The following is a 23,078-nucleotide window of genomic DNA, read 5'->3' as shown; positions in this document are numbered from 1 at the left end:
GTCTTTTAGTCTTTTCTATGCATAACAGCAACTCTTTAAGAGCCAAGAGTAAATTTACAGACAAAATAAGGTGTTTAGTCCAATACTTCGTTGAGGAACAACTTCACATTTACTGTGTGTGCTATAGCTTATCAGCCACCAGCATATGCAAGACATAAGAGCAGGATGCTTTGGGGGTGTCTTTGTTCCTGAGTGGCTTTGTGGATTTACTAAAGCCTGAGATGTCTGCCAGTCAGTGTTGGTAAGTAGTGTCTTACTGCAGGATGAGTGGGGAGATTGCTGAAACACTGAAGTCCCACTTCACAGATTATGATGCTGTTCAGTGCATATGCAAAGAACAAAGAGGCTTTTAATAAAGTGCTTTTAATAATCTCAGATTGGGTTTTTTGGGGAGAGGAGTCTGTGATTTTAGACCACTACATTGTAGGGTAAGGTCCTGCAATCCCAAACTACCACAAACTGCTGTCTCTAGTTTTTATCAAGCTCATGGTGCCACAAATGAAGTCTAGTGTGGCACTGGGGTGGGATGGATTTTTCCTTACAGTCCTAAAAGTACTGTGAGTCTGACCTGTATGAGGAATCTTGCCATACATTGTGTGCTGTGCACAGCATGTGTCTTCTGCTTCTTGTGCTGTGACCTGTCTTGTGTGTAGGATGGTGGGGGTAGGGAGAGGTGTCTGGGAAATACTTGTCTTTCAAAAGGACTGCATCTTGCCTGCCTATACAGAAATGATAATGCTGAATTTCTTACATCGTTAATTTCCATGGCAACAAAAAATAATCTCATAAATGTGGGATTATTGCTTTAGGATCAAAGAGGGGAGAACCTGGGCTGTGAAAGAGAAAGTTATTTATTTAAATCTCTTAGCAGCAGAAGGAGTAACAAAACAACTCTTGAGATTTGAGCATATTTTGCTTTTATTTCTTGATCACCTACAAACCCAAGCCTTAAATAGTAATAATATTTTTAATTAATTAATATTAATAATTTAAATATTAAATATTAAGAAAATAAAAGCAAGAATGTTCATCTCTCTTACTCTATTATATTGTCAGCATTGTTCATTGCTTCTGAGTGCTCAGCAGACGATGAAAATATTGCAGTGGAGCTATAAAGTATATCTAAAAGAAATAAATGAACACAGTACTGACCACGCTGTGGGAGTAGGTGACTCATCCCAAACAGCTCTTAATGGGGACTCCAGTGGAAATATTTCTTCGGAGCAGGCTGGTTGGAGGGTAGGAAAAAACATTCATGGGCTTGCTAAAGAATTCTAGACGGAGTCCACTGCAGTTGACTCCACTGGGAGAGGATTGCTGCAAGCATCTCAGTGTCCTCTGCTTCTTTTCAACACATGTCATTTTGAAGCTGTTTGTTTCTCACATACCTACTTAGATATTGAGAAGCTACAGAGGAAATGTAGGTTTATAGAAAGGGGCTCACCAGCTGCCATTTTTCCTAAAAGAAAAGCTGCAATTTAACATTAACCTAGCAATTAAACAAAAATTTACGCTAACATGCTGCTTTCTTGCATAAAAATCCCTCTCAGCAACTCTGAAAATTATCTGCGAGAAAGGTAATAGAATAATTCCCAGCATCTTTGATTTGGAAAAGCCATTTTCTGGCATGATTGATATTCCCTTTGTGTTAGCATGGGAGGCCATAGAAAGATGAGTAATCTCTCTAATGGGTGTACTACATGCTGGTGCCTGGGGTCCATGATACATTTGTCAGGCTTTAATTAAAGCTCTGGAGTTGAATTTCCACAGTAATTAACTTTTATTTTCAGTTATACTATGTCTCTCATTTTTGACACGGACACTTTCCTGTTAGAGATAGGGGCAGCATTTGGCACGAAAAATAAAGAATGTGGAAATGAAGAATAATTTAAGAAATGGCATTGTATTTGCCATGACTTCTGGCAGTAGACAAAATCACATTTGCCTTCAAAGCTCTTTTGTTGTTAGCTACCTAATATGTTTTCTCTTCTGCATAAACACATATCCTATTACCTTAGTTACCCTTCCTTATGCAAGGCCTGGTAGTAAAAAACCAACTTTTGTTCCTACATCCTTGTATCCTACATCCCTGTTACAACAGGTCTTTCTCATTATGTCTTTGTGATGGATTGGTATTTAAGAAACAAAGAGAAACACCTAAGGAAGTTAGAGCTGCTGGAGGCTGATGGGAGTTTTTCTCCTGGCCAATAACTGCCATTTCTGACAACTGACAGTAGTTTTGACCATTGAAAAGTGAGATCAACCTGTGAACACCACCTTAACACCTAAGCCAGGAATTTCTTGTTCTCTTTGGTTTCTGGCTTCTGAAGAGGTAACAGGGCTCTGGTTCAGCCTCCTCCCCCGACACCAGGCCGGACAAGGCCGTGGAAGGCGGGGTGGGGCGGGGAGCGGGCCCAGGCCGGGTCAGGCCGGTCCCTGGCTCGGCTGCAGTTTCTGCCACTGCTGGGTTTCACCAGAGACTGCCGAGTAAAGAGAGGGAAAGCCATTGACCTGCAGCGTGCTGAGACAGTGGCCATGCTCCTCCAGAGCAGCCATGAAATAAATCTTCCATCCTAGACAGCTCCAGCCGCTGCTCCGGCAGAGATTGCAGAACCAGCCACAAAACCTGGGCAAGATTTTAACCCTTTCACTACCCAGATGAGACTTGCAGATTAATCCTTTTTTTCAGGGAGAGGGGAAGAGAGAGAGTGATCAACACGTAAAGAGACACCATAAACTCTCAAAGACAGTGAAGAAAGGAATTAAGCTTCAGAGGGGGAAGAGAAATAAGAAGATGCTTTAATAAGCTGAAATATTTTTTTGCTAAAATTATGGAGATGGACAATAGTGTTCTGAAAAAACTCCTTTAATTCGTGCAAGACTATTTTGGGGTGAATGGAGTATTTCAAAGTGTAGATCTAAGCAAATGGTGAAGTAGTTGTGATCCTATGGATGCTGGAACAGAAAAAGAGAAGTGATAGTTGTTGAAGATTTGTGGCCCTTAAGAGGCAAAGAGAAAACTTCTGTTTCCAGAGATGCTCACAGAGATAGATGAAGAGAACTTTTGCCTTTGAATAACTCATCCTTAAAATGACACCCCTTGACTTATGGCCCATAACACACCTCAGAGTGGTGTGAAATGGGAGGAGAGAACTGATGGGAGAGTTTTCTGGGCGGCTGGCATCAGAAAAAGAGAAAACCATGAGTAAATGGTTTTGTTGTGGAAAACTCCATAGATTGACAAAACAGGACTTCTTTTTTCTCTACAAAGACTGATGAAAAGACTATAACAAAGTTGAGACTGTTTTAACCACCAGTTTTTTTCTTTCTCTATGTTGTCATGTGAACAAGGAAAATGGTTGGGTAGTAGGGAAAAAGGGTTTCTGGAGGTTTTATTCTGGTTTCTTATTCTTGTAGTTTTGTTAATAAATTTTCTTTATTCCTTTTAAGTTTTAAGTCTGTTTTGCTCTTCTTCTAATCCATATCTCACAGCAAAAAATGAGTAAGTAGTGAGTTTTTAGCTAATGCTTTAAAACCATGACAGTCTTGCAGAAATATTTTGTTACCTTTTGGCAAATCTTGACTTTTAAGCATAAATATGTGCTAGGGAGGCTATTCAATCGTTATTTATCAACATTAGAGAATAATAGATAAATAAAAAATAGAAAAAATAGAAAAAATAAATAATAAAAAATAGAAACATATTTCTACAACTTTTAGTTCAGTTCTGGGTTGGATTTTTAAGAGTGGATACTGCAAGAGTCTACATTCTATTGTCAATGGTGGGTTTGGATTGCAGGAATCGCTCATTGAACATACACACTGCTTTTATTAATAGAAGTTAGGCACTTGTATATTTCTCTTCCACTTTCAATTCATGTAGTTTTCACATACACTGTGAAATACTGTTATGTAGGAGCACAAATAATCAAGTCAAAGAGTCACTGTCATTTGGCTTGGCCTTAACAAATCAGCCTTTCCAGGAGCAGAGAAATGCAGACCTAGAGTAAGTCCCCTTCTGTCTGAACTGCTGTATCAATGACCCTTTGACAGACACACTGAGCTTCATTTTAAAAATTAAGGGTTGTTTTGTTTTCTTTTACACTCCTGTGTTCTAAAATCTCCACTATTTACTGACTGTCATCTGATTTCCACTTTGAATGCGTTCCCAGCTGGCTGTCACCATATCCTCGTATGTGCCAGCCTGCATGTTCCTGTGCTCCAAGGTGAGACAGGTGAAAGCCTCCTTGTAGGATGCTGTAACTGAATTAAGAATTCTCAGAAAATATTAATTTCCCAGGTGCCTGAATGTTGTCATGTCTCACCCTCAAGAATAATCTTCCAGAGAGGAGGCAGCTGCATTCTGCCATTAGTTTTCTCAGGCCTGTTGGTATAAACTAACTTTGGAATTTTCTTTCTGTAGTTTGCAGCAGCTTCTTTCCCAAATACTTGAAATGTATCCCTTGCTTCTAAACTGCAGATCTGGTCTTGCTGCTATAGCTTTGAAACAGGTGATGGAATGGGCCCTCCAAATGCAATACTATCAGTAAAGAAACAGCTAAGATTAATATCACTTCTGAAAGAAAGCACTAGAGATAATTAAGCAGAACAGTGTGGTAAATCGGTGTGGCACTTAAGGACATGTCAAAGGCCATGAAAAAGAAAGGTAGTAAATTGTATGGTGAGAGATGCTAATTGATCATTGTTTGCAATTTCAAGCTGTGCCTCCAGATTTCATTTTAATATTTCTTGTGGCTTGAAAAGCAAGTGCAGAGCTGGACTGATTGTGATCAAATAGAAGAATGGAAGCTGCAGGGAGACATGGGCTATTCAGGCATCAAATTCTTGTGAAGTAATTCTGACTGGCAACATGTTTCCAAATGTTTTGCCTATCTATTTTATAATGTGCTGGCTCTACTCACCCCACTTGTCTTAAAAAAACAGTCCCATACCAGAATGTATCTGGATGCTGTGAAATCTTGTGTGGTACTTTCTCTTTTTAAATTTGTCTTGATTCTTCCTTGATTCCACCATCTCTATACTTCATGTGTCCATAAATTGTTTATCCACCATCTGTTAAACTTGTTCATTGTGGATAATTTTACAAGCTCTTTGATCAGCTTTATCCCTGGATGTATTTCAGTGCTAGCATCTATTTAGCAGTGCTAATATGTCAAGGACTGAGTGGCATTATTTTACATGCTCTAGAGATGTCATGGGGAGGAATCTCATCTATGTGTTCCACTGCAGCACCACTTGGAAAAGAAACTTGGGGTTTGTTTGATTTCTGACGCTGCTCAAGTTCCCAGATCTGATTTTGGACTAACCCATGGTTAGCAATCAAACCTGTTTTAGTACAGGACCTGATCCCAGCATTGTAAAGATTTAAAAGCTTTATGTAAATGGCTTACGGGAGATTCCCAAAGATGGGCCTTGACTCAAATCTGACATTAAACTGAATAATATTTCCTCCAGACACTTGGAGGAAATATTTGGAGTCTTTCAATACAAGAATTAATGTGCAGGAGTCCTGCCTGGGTAGAGACGAATAGCCACTGATGAGATCACAATTCTATAAACGATATTTGCAGCATTGCTGCGAAACTTGTGTCTGATATACTGTGTTTTATATCATTACTATTGATCTTTTTTGTTATAAATACATTTCCAGTTTCCTTCTTCATCTGCTGAGCATTTTATGCCATAAATATACATTTATAATGTATAATGCAGTTTTTCCAGGATCTGTTTTCCACATACAGCTATTACTTCATGTTTTACAGAGAAATCTCTCACCAGGAGTAGGGTTTCCTGCCTATTAATTGTGCTTTGATGGAGTTTTGCAGACCAGTCTGAGTTCACTTTGATCTTGACTTCCCCAAACCCAGTTTGAATGGGAAGCCCTGTAGCTGTCTTAGCTCTGCTTGATCCAATAAGCTCTCTCAGGAGGCTGGATTTATTCCCTAGAGCATAGTGCCACACTGTGTGGCTTTTGCCTTCAGCCAGCTCATATAATCTGTAGAATATGTCTGTCCTTATCTGCAAAAGGCTGTGTAGATGTAACCTTATGTGTAGAGTGAATGTGTCTTGTCTGGGCTTGCAGGCTCTTGGCTCCTTGGGGAGGTACTTCTTTATGTGTAGATGGTATCTAGGAGCAACAGTTGCTGCCGTTTCCAAACCTTTAGGATGTTTGAAATGCTGCTCTTCATGTGGAGAAACAGACTGAATGTGTAGGATGCTTTTATTGCATATATTAAAGGTGAAAGCACACTGTGGCATTGACTGGAATCATCCCACAACCCAGGGAGGCTTTCAAGGCACCTGCTAATCATTTACAGCATCTGTGGTCTTTTCTGACTCTTTCTGTAGCCAAAATATTGTCAACACAAGTTAGCTCAGCTGCTTTGCGTCCATGTGCTTAATATCTCTGACAAAATGAGCATACGTTGTGAACAGGATTTAATCTTGACCACAAATCTCAGGCTGTTGATGCTGATACATAGAAGTCTCAGCCAAGAAACAGAGAGAAGAAATGACTATGTGAGCTTTAAATCTATGTGTGTCATTTTATTCTTTTTACCTAAATTTTTAACAGGCTACAATCAATCTGTGCATCTTAGTCCTGCTATAGCCGTTTTGTCTCAAATAAATGGTTGGGTGTTCATGGCCAGAGAGAGAGAGACAGAGAGAGAGAGAGAGAAACTCATCCTTCCATTTAATGGAGATTTTAGGGCATTCTCATTACAGAGAGGAGGCTCAGGTTTTGTGTCTTATTTATACAAAATGGAAAATAGCTCTAGGAGGATAGGGAAGGAAGCCCTATGTTGGAGTACTCAGCAGAATGATGGTTAAAGTACTCATCTAGGATGTGGATAACTAGCTTAACCCCCAAAGGAGCCTTATTTTTCTGAGAAAAGGGTTGAAAGGTCATTTTTCCATCCAAGAAGAGCGGTCAAATATCTGAAACCTCAATAAAGGAAAAAAATTTGGAGTGGGAAAAATATCTAACTCGTCTCATTGAACAACAGTTTCAGTTGTACACACCATCAGAAGGTGTCAACATCATATCTCACTTTTCAGTTTAATATTTCTGCAGTTGACAAATCAGAGTTTGGGGCAACACTGCATCAACTCTGCTGTTGCTGTAGTATTCTAGGCCTGTGAGCTGAGGTAGTAAAAAAAAAAAGGGAAAATTTTTACTCCTGTGTAAGCAATGATTCTCCAAAATGCACAAGTAGGTGAAACTGGAGTAAGAAACCACCTCTTTGAATTTGCAGTTTGTGGCTAGTGCAGTTCCAAAGTGGAAATACAAGGAACCTGCACATATGTTAAGGTCACGTATACGAATTGTTCTCCTACTGACATCTGTAATGTTGTTTGCATGGCCAGCCTGCTTTCAGAACAGTCAGATGTCAGTAAAAGCATCACAGACCCTAGGTAAGATAAATCTGAATATATGGGTCTCATCTGCATTTATAGCACAATAGGAGAGACTTGACAGAGTGATGAAGATGTAAGAAATGGTGTAAAAATTGCACAATTCAGGTGCTGTGTGCTAAGTTACTTGGACATTCTAACATAAAGATGTGTCCTGTTTTTTTCTGAATCTGTGATAAGAAGGATTATTCAAAGCTGCAATTGATTCATGGATAATGCAGATGTAGTGTATTTCCACTGGAATGCAGAGAGAAACTTATCTGGTTCATACAGATAAGTTATTAGAGAGAAATGGCACAAGATTTTCTTTCCAAGTGAATAATCAAGCATCTACATTGCCCTCAAAATGTCTAATATTGACTTTTTCCAACAAAAGAACATAAGATTCAGTGGACCACTGCTTTTGTGACTGTGCCTGGTTTATAGATCCAGGATCACTGTAAGAAATCCCACTGTTCTTTGGTGTGAGATACACTGTTTTCTCAAGAAAACATAAAATTGTTTACATTAAGTCAATCTCACTCCCAGCCCTAAGAAACTACTCCAGAATTGCTCTTTGTTTGCATTGTTCCATGTGCATTTAGCCTTCTGGTGAATAGCGAGTGAAAGTTTTGTTCTGCTGTGCTACAGCGTGCTCAGTTGTACTCCTACCTGGTGGGAACAGATGTATCTACTTCTCCTTCTTCAGAAATGCCTTACAGGGCTTTGAGACTTGAAATGGCCTATTATCTACCAAATAACAGATGTCTTCACAGATTAGCCTCTCCGAGTAAAAACACAGGCACACCACACAAAAGATGATGATTAGCTAGTTGAATAACAATAGACAAACTCCAATGCAGATGTACGAGAAACAAGGAAAGGATCAGACACTTATATTTCTGTTTTTCTGAGTTCATTATATACATTCATTTTTACAATGACATCTTAATGTTAAAGCTGCCATTATGCAGCTTTATGTTTCAAAGCTTCTAACTTATGATTTTTCAAATTTAAATAATGTATTAATATTTCTCCCAATTACATGCTAATAAAAGACTTAATTCAGTTTGCATACAATTAATGCATTTTTTGCAAAAGTATTCTATATGTTATTTTAGTTAATTTCTTTAAATATATTTCAGTTAAGGATTTGCATTCATATCTTTCAATATGAAGGAGATTGAAGAATGCTTCAGTGATAATGTCTCCAAATCATAATACACCTCTCTGTATATGGTCCAGCAGAAGCCAGAAAGTTTGCTCACATAATTTGGAGTGAAGTATCTGAAGAATCAGATACTTTTATCTACATGATTTCCCCTTCTTGATGGTTTGATTATCTCCTTGCAAAGACTTGAGTGCCTGCTGATTTGGTGGGTCAGAGTCTTCCTGAATGCAGAAAAATATAGGCAAGGACTCTGTTGACCTTGAGTCTGGTAAAGGTTGCCTGATGCCATTTTAGTCTGTAATTTTTTTCATTTCAGTAAGAATAATTTAGTCTCTGAGAGAAAAATAAATGAACAAGGAGGATGGGAAATCATGTTTAATCACATTACAGTAGCTTGTATTATTTTGTGGGATTTCCATATCACAGATCAGGAAGTTGAAATCTGTCAGGGAGGGAGGACAATGCAGGACACAAACTAAGAGGTATTTCTGTAGTGGAAGTCAAGGTTAGAGCTTTTCTTATATTTCTGTTAATATTTCTCATATTAATAGAAAACTGACACGTTAGACTGCCACATTAGACTGCCTTCTGGTCTGAAAAATCCATGTATGTTTCTTCAGATTTTGCAGTTCAGCTGTCCTAGGATTTTATCAATAGGGAGCATGCTTCAAATGGAGAGCTATCACGGTTGTGGCCACGGCCTAAGTGGTTGCCTTGGGTATTGAAATGGTGAAAAAAGGACAGGGCTGGGAATGGTCCCCCGGCAGGAAAAGTAGGAGAGGGACAAAGATTATTAATATGTGGAGATAAAGTGGTGAGACAGAGAGAAAAGGAGGAGAGGGTGGGACATTTAAGAAGGGATGGAACCAATACATGTGGGGGAGAGAGAGAGAGGTAGACAGGATTCTGGCAGTAGGGACCAGACTAGCAGTAAGGCAAGGGCAGGTGTTAGTTCAAGGGTTAAAGTCTGGGCTCAGAACAGAAAAGACTCGAGTCCTCTGGAAGATTGTTTTTATTTTAATTTTTTTTAAAAATTACTATTTTGGTTTTTTTTGTTGTTGTAGTTTTGAAACTATATACGTTCCTTAAAAGCCTTTTAAGGGTACAAAGCAAAGCTCTCTTAAATATGGAGAGATTTCAGTCAACACTGCTCAGATGAATCAATATTTTATTTTATCATAGTAGTTCATTATGTCACCTCTTCCTCTTGTAACTGTACATCATTCAGAGCCAGCTTTGAAGCCAGAGTTATTAATTTCCTGGGGAGCACTTCTGTGGCTCTCATTATTGTGGCATCCAAGTACTTTAAAAACATTAATGAATTTATCTTCACAATGTGCCGATAAGGTGAAATGACATTACGCACCGGGGAACATTATGCAGAGAATCATAATGTCAACAAAGGACATTTAATTTGGATGCCCAACTTGAGATGTTCATGCCCTGAATTTGCAGAAACAGAATTGGATCATCTTTTCTTTGTTTTGCAGTTGGCTTTTACTGAGTCCATCACAGTTGGAATTGCTCCACACTTCCGCAGTTCAGAGCGCAGGTGTTCTGTGCTCTGCTCTAAGCAAACAAAGAAGATGCAATTAATGACTGCCTGCATGGAGTTAGGGTTTTGTGACTACCTTGGCATTAGGCACTGAGGCAGAGATGGAATCCAGTTCCCCAGGGCAGCTTTCCACTGCCCTAGGCACACCGTGGTGGTTTTCCAAACCCTTACCTCATTCTTGCTGGACTGTCCATTGCCATCAGTGGTGAGGCAGAGATGCAGCAAACAGCAAGTTCCTTCTTGATCTGACCTTGACTTGCTGAATGTGTGCAGTCAGTCCTTGCTCTTACACTGAATGAGGCTGGATATTAGACTAAAAACCAAGCTTTATTTGCATTGTCTATGTACAGATTGTAGCCGGTCCAGATTTCTTGCACTGCCAGGATAGATGCACCAGAAGGGCTCTCACTCCTTCATATTGATTCATATCTTCTTGTTGTGGCAACCTTGGCATGCAGGAGCAGGAGCTCCTGAAGCAGTGAGAAGGTGCAATTTTATTTTAAAAGAACCCTTCATTGTGTCCCTCGGTGGCCTCAAATTGTGTGAGCTGATTTGGGGATAAGGGGGGAACCCTGTCACACAATATACCCATGGCTGGACATCTCCTGACTTTGTGTTTGCAAGGCTGAACTCGTAGCTCAGAAGTGCATTGCACCCAAATGACACAGCATGTTTTCCCTGACTTTTTACAGCTTGTAGAAGCAAAGCCATGGTGCAATCAAGCGGGACATGGAAGAGGCAGTCTCTGTTTTGCTGAAAGATTTTTCTTTAGTAGGAAAAGAGAGAGAGAGAAAGGTACAGAGAATGTTTTTCAGATGCACAAATACCAGTCAGTCTCTATTAGCTTTCACAATGAGAAGGGAGTCTCACTGAAGTCTGTACCTGCAAAAATCCTGCTGTATATACTCCAGTGTCCCCAGCATCCTCTCCTGTTCTGTTCTAGACCATTCTTCCCCATTTTCCTTCATCAGTCCATTTTCATATTGAATTGCATTGTGGTAGGACAGAGTCACTGGAATTACTCTAAGTTTTTAGTCAGCAGCTCAGAATGTGGCTTAGGTCATCTCAGTTGCAGTGTAGCAAAAAGTATTGGACACACAAAATGGTCCTCATCACATTTTAGCTGCAGTCAGTTATTCAGGTACATGTTTATTAAATCCACCTATCAGTCCTTCACCTAAGCAGTCTTATTCTTTCCCTGTCTAGGCTCTTCCTTACCCCTGTCAGGAAAAAAAAAGGACCTTCTTCAAATGGTGGCATTTGCTAGCACTGCTTTATAAATCTTGAGGCAGGTGCTGCATGTATACTGAAATCTCCTGTTAGGGTCAGTGGGCTTCACCTGAGGAAGAACTTCACCTGAGGAAGAACTTCACAGTCCCAGGCAGTAAATGAGAGTTTTCAGTAACCTATTAGAATAAGCTGTGCATCTGAGCATAATCTTACTTGACAGCATAATGTGTTTTTAGATTCTGGTGTTTTGAGATTTCCCTTTTTTTTTTTTTTTTCATATGCATTTCCTTGTGGCTTACTTGCACCTCTATGTATACCAGTGAACCTTTTGAAGGAGGGAAGATGAGCTGTTTAGCCAGTAGCAGTCTTGCTGGCTGCACAAACTGAAAAGGAAGAAAATAAGACACACAGTGATCTGCGTGCTAAATCCTGTCTAAAGCTACAGACCTGTCACGTAGTGCTAAATCTCTGTCAGTTCCAAGTTAGCATCTTGCCCAATCATCTTACCCTTCCTCTCCTTTTGCCTTCAGTCCCCCTCTCCAAAGCCTTACGTTGTAGACATCACGTTGACACAGACTAGGACATTATTATTATTCACAGTTGCATAAAAAGTGAATTTACATTGAATAAAACCAATAAGCCGTGCTGCTCTGGCATTTAATTTTCTTCTAAATTCTTCCTATTGAATCAGACAGTGCTACATGCATTTTCAAATGAAATTCAGTGTTTGCACTACAGTAACCTTGTAGGCAGAAGAATGAATAATTTGGAAATTACCAAGAGCCTATTTCCTTCCACCTTCCTCAAAAACCTAAATTTTTATGTTATGGCTATATTTCTGTGTGATGCCATGTTAAATTTTTTGTTTTGTTTCTATTCACTGTCTCAAAATGGTGTGCAAAATAGTCTTCTGTAAAAACAGTTGCTATTAATGGCTGGGTCACTGGTTGGTAGTCTCTTTTTTTTTTTTCTGTGGCCATTTTGTCCTTTGACTTCAAACCCTGGGAAAGTTGTGAATAAATAAATGGTGTCCCTTGAACTAGACACGGTTATAATAAACCCTGAGATGAGATGTCAAGTCTAAGCAGGTGTACTGTTCTACTTTCCAGTGTATGTTGATCAGCCCACCAAAGCAGTGCAGTCATATTTCAGAGCTCACTTTATCTCCCTTCTCTTCTTACCATATTGAATGTCTGATTATAAAGGAGGTAGTAAATGGCTCTGTTAAAAGGAGGTTTAACCAGAAAGACGTAGGTCAAGACATCGTCTTCCTTTTTGTGTCAAATGGTTATTCATTTATGCATCCATCCATCCAGATCTGCCAAAGATGTTCCTATTCTTAGAGCTGAAGTTGTTATAATTTCATAGAAGAAGCTAGTTCAGACAGACTTTGTCTTTGAAGTGATAGACTTCATTTCAAGATGAATGTGTGCTCTAAAATAGCTGAGCAGAGGAAACCAGCAAACACTTCAGCTGGGATTGCCCCTGAACTAGCACCCTGTCATGGGGGCAAGAGGATCTGGCAGAGTACACAAGAAGGTCTTAAAAATGCCTAGCCTTTCACATCTGTTTATCATACTGATATTTTTGCTAAAAAATATTAATATAAACTATGTTGGGTTTTGTTGCTAGCTAGCAATATGGGTTAGTGTTAAATACATTAATGCACCATTGAGACTGAATGATTAAGAATTCAAAAGGTGGTTATGCTTTCCAACCATGCTTTTTTCAATTATAATAAAATGTTTCTTTCAATCTTAGGTACTTGTGTATGTCTATTATAACCTGTCATTGTGAAATTAGATCCTTATGCTGTACTTACACATTATGATTAGAGCTGGTTCAAAACATTCAATACAAAACTGACATGGAAATAATCGTGAACATGTATTTGATAGGAAATTTAATATTATTTTCTTTTGACTGAAAAGGAAAAGGAGATATGTTGTACAGGTTTATTATTTTTTTTTTCCCATTTCTTCTTTCTTTCTTCTTTTTTAACCTTCTGTCACTGGGAGAGGCATGCTACTATAAATAGGGAAGTAAAGACAAACAGAAAATATAGCTATCATGTACACATATATCCAGAAACAAATATATATATATATATGTATGCAATTCAAAGTTAAAATAACAAATGCATTGCTTTTTATTTAATTTTTTGGCAACTGTGAAATCTTGTTTGGTACAATAGGATGGGCCACAACCAAAATACACAGGCAGGGCAATCTGACCTAGTTCAAACTTCTTGTTTTTCACCCATCTTCATTTCTCAGAAAGGCTGAATCTGTGGACTGGGCTCAGCACCCGACAGAGCCAGAAGAGCACTACATTGCCATCCTTCACTGGTGATTATTTTCTCTGTGCTTTGTAGATGTAAACCAGCCTAGGGAGTTAAGAGGCAAGGCAGAATGGATGGGTTGTGGACTCAGGTCTGCTCCGCTTATCTTACAGCAGGTCAGCTGAAATTCCCCTAGAGATGGTCCAAAACTTAATTAGCCTATCTTGATCTTTTTCTTCTTTCATATCCCTCAATCTCCTTAATTTTTACAGTCTCTTGAGGAAGAGTTAGTACAAGGGACCTTTTTTACAGATGAAGTTTTCAAAGCCAAAACCCAGTTTGTGAGATTTTTGTTAGAGTTAGAGGCACTTTCACCTCTTGGCTTTCATCTTTAGTTCACTATAAATCAGATAATTCTGATGCACAATATTGAGCCTCCTTTGTGGTGGTGTTTTAAGGATTATTTGTTTAGCTGGGTAATTGTGACATTCGCTAAAGGGAAGATGATCTTGCAGTTAAAATGTTATATTGAGATGTTTCCATCTCTACTACAGATTTCCTTTAAAGTCATCTGGGGCCTGTGCAACAGTGTTTTCAGGACTCCAATACAGGTATGTTTGACAGCATAGGACTTGCTTGCATTTTGGAGCAACTTAAGCATCTTTGTGAAACTGGTGTTTTGGCCTGAATTTCAGACACGTAGAGCATGCATACTTCTCTTTGTGTACAGCTGATGCTTTCCATTCTTGAAAATTTGACCCAGTCAATCCACCTTAGAAATACAGGGCCATATTATAAGAGGGGGAAAATAGTACCCTCTCTTTTGCATGTTTTTTTTATCTACTTGAAATACTTATATTTAATCAAGCTGAATAATGTGAAAAGTCTGATTTCAGCTGCTTCACAAAGGTAAGCTCTTTTTTCTCTCTCTTCTGTTTATTTCAATGCAGGCAAAGCTATTTGCTTGTCTGTCCTTTACATTAAGTCTATTTTTATTGTACATCCTACACAATAGAAAGAAGAGAATAGTTTAACACAGCTGCAGAGAAGTTAACCCCATAAGCCTTGAAATCCTTGTAGCTGGAGAAAGCTCTGGGTGAGATTCCTTTAACAGATGTTGGCATCCTCATTTTCAGTGTTATGGGCTGGAATCGATTGACCTTCAGCCCTTTGAAAAATCAGTGGAGAGAAAGCCCCACAAAGGAATGAGCCCCTTCCTCCCAAGAGAGTCATTTTAAACAGGGCACAGGCATCAGGCTTCAGAGAAGCCAATCCATCTGCTCATTGTAGAGAGAGTTTCAGTGAGTAAATCAAGTGTCTCATCCACAGTGTGGGCACCCTGAGGCCCGTGAGATGCCGTAGAAGATCCTCCAGGGAAAACTCACCATCACAAGAGTGGTGTGGAAGTAGAGCATCCATTCCCTGCTGTGAGTGGGAAGGAAGAATAGGCTGTGTTTTCTGTATTTTTCCAGAAGTTGTAGAGACATCTTTACTAACACAGTCTTGTATGCCAAAAAAGTCTTTTAGCAGGAGAGCTCCAGTGGTTACAAAGTTTTCCTATCAAAGAGCGGGCAGTTTTCACTGCTGAATGCTTCCTTGGTGTAGTGCTGCCTGTGAAATTTTCATCATGAGCTTGAAATGAATATTAAAATGTTTTCTTTGCTTTGGTTGTCATTAGACCCACAAAGAAAATTTTGAAAAATTACACAACTTAGTCTTAAATTTGTCATATTTTATTTTAAATAAAGTCTTTTCAAGACTACAGTGAAAAGTGCTTTTGGCTGTGGACTTTTTCTGCACAACTTTTTTGATTCAGTTGTTCCACTTTTTTTTTTTCATGTTTTATTGTGAAAGATTATTATCCAAAAAACTCAGAGAAGTTAGACTTTTTTCTTCAGTTACCCAAAACAGCATGTTTCAAGGTGTGCAATAAAATTTCATTATCAAAGTTTCAAAAGCCCATATATTTGCATGTATTGAGGGGATTGCTTACTGGGAAAGAGAATATTGCTAGGTATCCACAGGGATTTCACCAAAAAAATCCACTATTTCATCATTGGATATTTTATATTCAGACATATAAAGTTTTAAAACGAGCACAGAAGTCTTCACCTGCCTACCCCTGACATGTATTAATGACCAAATTCTAATTATCCCTACAGCTGCTAAGTCAGCTTGATCTTTATGAAGATGTTAGCTCCTCAGGACTCCACAGACATGAATGGAGTAAAGGAAGGCTTTGTTATTTTCTTATTCTAAAACTGGACAGACAGACACATACACACAGAGTCCTGTCTTTGCACTATTGACAATAAGAAGCAACCAGAACAACTGTTCCCACTTTTCTCCCACTGGAGCTGCCATAAGAAGTATTTCTAAATGGTGAGTAATTAGGAACAAAGGAATAGTCAACAAATAGTCCCTTGCACCACTGATGTAGTGTAAAGGGCATTTAGTAGCCTAGAGCTTTGTGGTTTTTCTGATCTCCATCTCTGGAACTTCTCAGTTATAATCAGCCAAGAGCCTGTCTGTCACAGCTTTTTCAAAATGGTCATGTCTCTTGTGAAATGACCTTTCATTTCCACCCTGGTATTTTTCCTCTCAGTTTTCCCTACCCTTTGAATGACTGCCTTTTGCTGTTCAGTGATTGCCCATGAAATGACCATAGATGACAAGATCAAAAAGCCAAAGGCAACAGTAGTTTTACCCAACCTTTTCCCACTAAGTCCTTCCCCTGGCTGTGGTCACTGTGATGTGAGGTTCTTCAGGCCCATCTATTTTGATGACAGCAGACCCCAAGAGTTCCTTTCTTCCCTCTCCCTTTCATCAGCATGCCGCAGGTCTGATATGTGAATAAAGGAAGATGGTGAAGCATGAGCTAGCTGGCAATGTCCTCCACTTGCCATACGAATGATGGTAGTCTTTAAGTGATCATCTTGCCTAGAGTTGTTCATGGAAACACTGTCACAGTTGGGAGGAGGGCTGTGGGAACACAGGAATTGAATCTGTTATGTTAGAGAGACGAGGGATGGGGACTTCAACAGTTAATGATGAAGTAGGGAAGCTGAGGGAGAGGGAACAATTGCTGTCAGGGTGTCTCTTGTCTATTGATGTTGCTTTCTCTGTGTGTTTTACTTGACTGGCATTTATCTTTGTGCTAGTGGGGAGGTATGGATTCAAACACCAATACAAGAAAAACCACAGCCAGCCTCAGGTCCAGTGGGGATTGTAAATGCTGTGCATCTGAATTCAGAGGGGAAAGGCTTTGGGAAGGTTGTTCTTGTTTTTTTCTGGATGCTCTGAGGTTCTATGTTTCCAAGTTCATGTCACATAGGATGCAAGAAAGGCATGGTAGTAGGTCTAGTTCAGTTCCCACCTGACTATTCCTTATGCACTTATGACAGGCCTGCACCACCAAGACTGGATTTGAACAGCTATGATATCCTGAGGGTAGACCTTACTCTCTGGACACTTGCTTTGCTGGAAAGCAAAGGGTGTACACTTCTCTGGGTAATAGTGGAAGTAGATGTGAATTGCTCATTCTTAAATCTGCAAAGAGGAATCTACTTCAAAAAGTGCTGAAAGATCTAAGTATAAAGTGGGCATAAATATAAATAATTCTGCACTCATAATGTTATGAAGAAAGATGGTAATGGTGGTTTGCATGTTCCAAGCAATGGGAAATAAATCATGGCAAACAATGTGGCACATGTTGAACAAGAACAGAGAATTCCTGCTCAGAGGAATATTACTGCTGCAAGTTAATCATCTTTTTATTAGCATGCCCTGAAGCTTTTTGAGATATAAATTTTGCAAAACAACATCTGGATTGTGGAAGCAGGCCATAAAATTAAGAAACAAACACACAGAAAACACAAAGTTGTGCTTCAGCCCTGTGTAGTCAAGGAGAGGACACCTGCTTCCTTTTATGAGGCATGCTGGAACACCCACTGTGACTAGCTCTGGGATGCAGTGGATGAAAACCATGGTGGTGGAATTTCCACTGGGGGAGTAACTCCTGGGGGTAGTCTCAGCTCTCTTGAGTTGTAAGTGAGGAGCCTCTGCTGTTGATGTCTTACACAAAGTTCATTGAACATCCTGGGGCAATATTATACTGAAAGGATCAAGTCTGGATTTCCTTGATATGAGAGTCAAAAAGATTGGAGATGGAAGTACTTCTAAGTCTGTCTGCTTTTTCTCTTTCATTTTCTGAAGAAATATTATTGTTGAAAACTGTCTGTGATGTAGCATTTTCTTCTTCACAGAATGATCCACAGTGGAGAGAAGGCAGTCAGAAATAATGTAATAAGGTTTATAAGCTTCATGGATGGGGGTGGCACGTCTTTTGCCTGTCTCCTCTTTTCATTACCATTCTTCAGCTTCTTTATTTTAGTCTCTTGGTTTCCATTTGACAGACAACGGAAAAGAGTTACAAAGCTAACACTGACTTAGCTTTGCCTAAGTGTGCATCTTCTGTTCTTTCTCCTGTATTTCTTTAATTTAAGGCCTGGTTGGCATTTTTTTCCTATCACACATAATGAATAGCTGGGAGCTGTCTGCTCTTTTGGACTCTTTTGTCTTCAATCCATCATTATGTCTTCATTGTCCTCTTTAATTTAACTGAGATGTTGAGGGGATCACTTACTGTGAAAGACAATATTGCTAGCTGTCCACAGGGATTTCACACATCTATTCATCATCTTGGTAAGATAAACTATATGTGAAATATTGTGTACAAAAAAACGCAAAACATGTAAGTCCATTTCAGACACCAAGTGCTTAAACAGTGTTTTTAAACACAGGTGTCTGTGGCTAGGCATGTGACACCTTTTCTGGATACAAATTTTGTCTAATTAACTGTGGAAGATGAATATTTCAAACTTGAAATTGATTTAACTACAAACTTGCACTAACTTTATTGCTTTGTTTGAAAGTATGTCAGTAGGTACACCAATATGAACTGCAATACAGAACTGAAATGAAAGTCATAATTACATCTTTATTTCTTGGTTTCCAGAGGGAGTTCAGAGCAATTGGGAATATGCCCTTTCACTTGGAGACCAAAATCTAGGAAATAAACTTTAGAATACTTAAAAAAAGAAAGAAACCTCAGCGATCAGGTACATTTGTATCAGATAATTCCCTCAAATACTCAGAATGGCCTCTCAAACACTAAAGGTCAGTATGTTTCAAAATTAATATTTTGGAGGAGTCTACTCCCAAAAAACCTCAGGGAAGTGTTGAAGAAATGAGTGAGGAGTATAAAATAGATACAAAACTCAGAGACTGACATTGGATTTTGGATTATTGAAGTTTAGCACACATTTTCCAACTAATTTTTTTCCAAGAACACCTCCGTTTCTGCTCATTCTTCATATTTTTTTTCTTGTAAGCGACAGTTTGTGTATTTAAAACAGGTGGCAATACTCTGGTTTTAAATTAAACTGCCCAAAGTCAGAAACTGGCTGTGCATCTGCATTTTCCATCTGTATATGCACAACTTTGCTGATCTATTAGTCCCTAAAATTACAAACTCAAATTTTATGCCTAAAATTACATACTCAAATACCTAAGAGAACATGGATTGCTGAACTAGAGCACTCTCACCTAGCAGCCACTCAATCTGTAACCTTCCTTGGTTGTGATAGATAAATGTACCTACAGGGACCTGAGAAGAGTATTGTGATGTTTGGACATGCATTGATACTCAGAAAGGAGATTCCCTCTGCAGCTATTCAAATGTCTGACCATGAGATTTTGCTTGTCTTCTTAGAGGTACAGAAGAATTTTCATGATTGGAAGGTATTATTGTAGATACTGTGGCAACTTCTGAAGTCCTTATATATGATAGAAATATATTTGTAATATAATAATAATAAGAGCAATTCAGCCCTTCCTTGCCACGTCTCAGAAAAGTCAAGGCAGTAAATGATTGTGTGATGAAAGTGGCAGATGATAATTGCAAAGTCACATCCACGGGAGAAAATCAGTCCTAGCTTTAAATACCTGAGGAAAGGCTTCAGAGGAGTTATTGTTACTTAGCTCTATAAAACAATGGAGTAGAGCTCAGGAGCAGTGACAAAGAGACTTGTAGGCACAATTGAGAAGAGAATAGAGAAGAAACAGGAAATATCACTGTGCAGTATGAAACTCCAGTACATACCCAAATTTTGGTGGCTGCATACAATTTTGTTCCCTACTCCCGAGGTGTGAACTGGAATGGATAAGCTCAGTTTAAGACATGGAAATTATCAGACATAAAGTATATCTTCTTTATGAAAAAAGAAAAAAGACAGGAATTCCTCAGCTTGAAAAAGAGATTGTAAATGATCTAATGAAAGACTAAAATGATACAATGTGGAGGAGATAAGTAAGGAGTAATTATTTTCAAGTTAAAAAATATGGCACCTTAGGTAGTTTATTCCACTCAGGCTTGCTGGAGATAGAGCAGTCTATGCTAGGGTGTAAAGATTACCTTGCACTGAGGTTGTTTCACAAATTATTTCCCTGCTGTCCTTCTGGCAGCTCATGTTTAAGTCAGGGTAATAGGCTTGCTGGAGCTTTCACCTGGGTGGGTGCAGCAGTGGTTCCTCTGTTCTCTTTAATTAAGCCCAAGTCACACTAAGGACTTAGAAAAACTTGAGACAATGTAAATTTATGGCAACATTTCATTTATGTATGTTCACTGAGTTCTCTATATATAATTTTATTGCCATGTGGTCAAAAGGATAAATCAAACTGAGATCAACAAAAGAACATAGTAAAGTTTTCCAGTGATAACCTTTGTTTCTTTGCCTATATGCACACTAGTTCATATTCTTTAACACATGGTGAATTTCTGGTCTAAATATATATATATGTATATATATATATATATATACAAAAGCATTCAATTTATTTTGACAATACCAAAATTTATGAGCAAATGCCATTATTTTTTATGCATAGCATTAATATGGAGATGGAAGAGAAATACAAAAAAATTATGGTTCACAGTCCAGAACTGCATCACATCAACATTGCCAAGCATAGCTCAAATTATACAGTCAATAATGTAGATTTAGGTTTGCAATTTCAGATTCTCCCTTTTTTCCATTGTATTTTTGTGACTAAACATGGGTCAGTGCTTGTAATTCCTGTTTTGATACAAACTTAATTTATTTGTGCTTTGTAAGAGTGCTTGGATATATAGTTTCTACATTGTTAATGGCTTATCTGGTTCTTGTCTTTTCCTGCATAGATTTTTATGAATATCTTAGTGGCTGCTAAACACAGACTTTTTGTATATGCATTTTTGAAGAGTGCTGTAGATTATATGATAACTGTTTATATATAAAGATAGTTCTTTTCCTACATCTGTTTCATCATTTGGTAAACTGTAGGGAAAAAGGGGTGAACAGAAGTCCCTCAGCAAGGTTCTGTGATAAAACTGTAGTATGAATCTAGTGCTGATTCTTATTAAAAATGGTTAGTTAATTCACCGGTGAATGCTTCCATTTAGGAGAAAATGCCTTGAGAGGAGAGGAGAGGAGAGGAGAGGAGAGGAGAGGAGAGGAGAGGAGAGGAGAGGAGAGGAGAGGAGAGGAGAGGAGAGGAGAGGAGAGGAGAGGAGAGGAGAGGAGAGGAGAGGAGAGGAGAGGAGAGGAGAGGAGAGGAGAGGAGAGGAGAGGAGAGGAGAGGAGAGGAGAGGAGAGGAGAGGAGAGGAGAGGAGAGGAGAGGAGAGGAGAGGAGAGGAGAGGAGAGGAGAGGAGGCATTTTCAATTTGACATTTCTGCAAGTTACAGAGATGTTTTTAAGGTCCAGTTTTAAATGGAAAGTGTGGGGGAATCCAAACACACAGCATTTGTGTGCATAAATTTCCATGTGGAATAACTTAACAAAACCCAAACATCTTTTGTTACGGGCAAGAAAAGTCACGATCCTTTTGAGCTTTCCACATAAAAGTCAGATATAGCTCTGTTTTTACAAGATCTGCAGCATTTATGCAGTTCAAAGGTGTTAATCATTAGTTTGACTTGTTTATCTTATGTCTTCAATATTGCATTTTAAATAAGCCCTGAAAGATTTGTATGCATGTTAAAATGACTCAGAAATGTCCCTAGGAGTTCAGAAGATGAAAATGTGTTGAACTGAAAGCTAGAGGATACTACATGCTTTTTAATATTGACCAAGGGCCTTTCAAGGAGGTGATCTCAATGTCCTGATTTTCACAGTTAGTTTTGAATGTTTAGCAAATTCTTTTTTCTGGAAAAAAAAAGAACTTGAATTTTGTGTTTGGGTACTCAGTGAGACATTCCTCCCAGCATTGCTTTGGGACTGCATTTGCTTTTCACTTCTGATTTATGCATTTATTTTCCTCACAATGTGAATAATTAATATCAGCATGATTGGGATTTATTTTTTCATAATATCTTTTAAACCGAGGTGAAAAAATAGCCATGCCAAGTATTTTAAAATACCATCTGAGGGCACATAAAATATTATTAGTTGCTCCCCAAGTGGGCAAAGGCAGGGAGGTTAGGGTGGTCACATATTTTTGCCACATCACATTTTCAGACAGCAGGCACAAGAATTATGAGGTCCCTTCTGCACCAAGACAGTTCAGTTTAGAAGAAACAGAAAGTGTCTAGGGACACAGAGAAGGTTTTCCAGCCCAAGTAGCTGGTGGGGTATATCAGGAAGAAATATGACAACAGCTGACTAAAATGAAGCTAAAAATGCCAGGACATATCTGCCCTCTGTGCTACTATTTCAGCAGAGTTTGGGATCTCCTCCACTTTGGCACCACTGAAATTTTCATTGGGAAAGGAGGGAGTGCACTTTCTCCATATTGTCCATATCTCCATACTTGAGAGATGTGAAAAGGGGAGGCTCAGGCAGAAAACTACAGCTCCATGTGCCCAGCACAGCTCCCTGGTTGTGTCTGCATCTTGTGTTTGCTTCTCCACTGAGGACCCTTCCTCCAAATTAAAAAGACTCCCATAAAATTAATTTTATCAAACCATAAGCATGACATGAAAGTAATTTTCAGTGTGTTTATTTCTCTTGAGAAATTTTTCCCTGTTTGGCCATAACTCTATCCTTCCCTGAAAAGATGTTGGAGAGCATGGCTAAAGCAAGCAAAGTGCAGTTAGGCAATATCCCAGTGCTTATCAATACAATTTTCTGAATCTTCATCTGACACTGTAATGAACAGGTATAACCAGGAAGCCTATATTTTTCATACCTAATTTTCTCCTTCTCTTGACTTTTTTTTTTGACAGAATCATGAATAAACTGGCAGACCAGCAGGACCACATGATACCATGAAGAGAAGCTTACAGGTCCTCTATTGCCAACTGTTTAGTAAGTAAATATTATTTTTATTCTGTAAGAAAGCAACTATTCAAATCCTTATGTAAGATAGTAATATTTATGCAGGGCA

The 23,078-nt window shown here is 38.8% G+C and overlaps 1 protein-coding gene across 5 annotated transcripts in view; it reads left to right on the top strand.

The window, feature by feature from the left end:
• The window catches only part of TMEM108 (transmembrane protein 108), a 168,197-nt gene that overhangs the window by 60,406 nt on the left and 84,713 nt on the right, over nt 1–23,078 (top strand). For 2 of the 5 annotated variants that reach the window (XM_086849335.1, XM_023919340.2), the window contains exon 3: nt 22,918–22,999. In XM_086849335.1, coding sequence (XP_086705461.1) covers nt 22,960–22,999 — 40 coding nt within the window. In that variant the 5' untranslated portion in view covers nt 22,918–22,959. Of the gene's footprint in view, nt 1–2,202; nt 2,333–14,205; nt 14,265–22,917; nt 23,000–23,078 lie in introns of those variants that run through there. The other 3 variants (XM_086849332.1, XM_023919344.2, XM_023919343.2) reach the window with 3 other exon arrangements.

The sequence above is a fragment of the Cyanistes caeruleus genome, chromosome 1 (assembly GCF_971803275.1).
Source record: "Cyanistes caeruleus chromosome 1, bCyaCae1.hap1.1, whole genome shotgun sequence".
Taxonomy (NCBI): domain Eukaryota; kingdom Metazoa; phylum Chordata; class Aves; order Passeriformes; family Paridae; genus Cyanistes; species Cyanistes caeruleus.
Note: the sequence above shows the minus strand (reverse complement) of the source record. Positions and strands in the feature narration are given on the sequence as shown.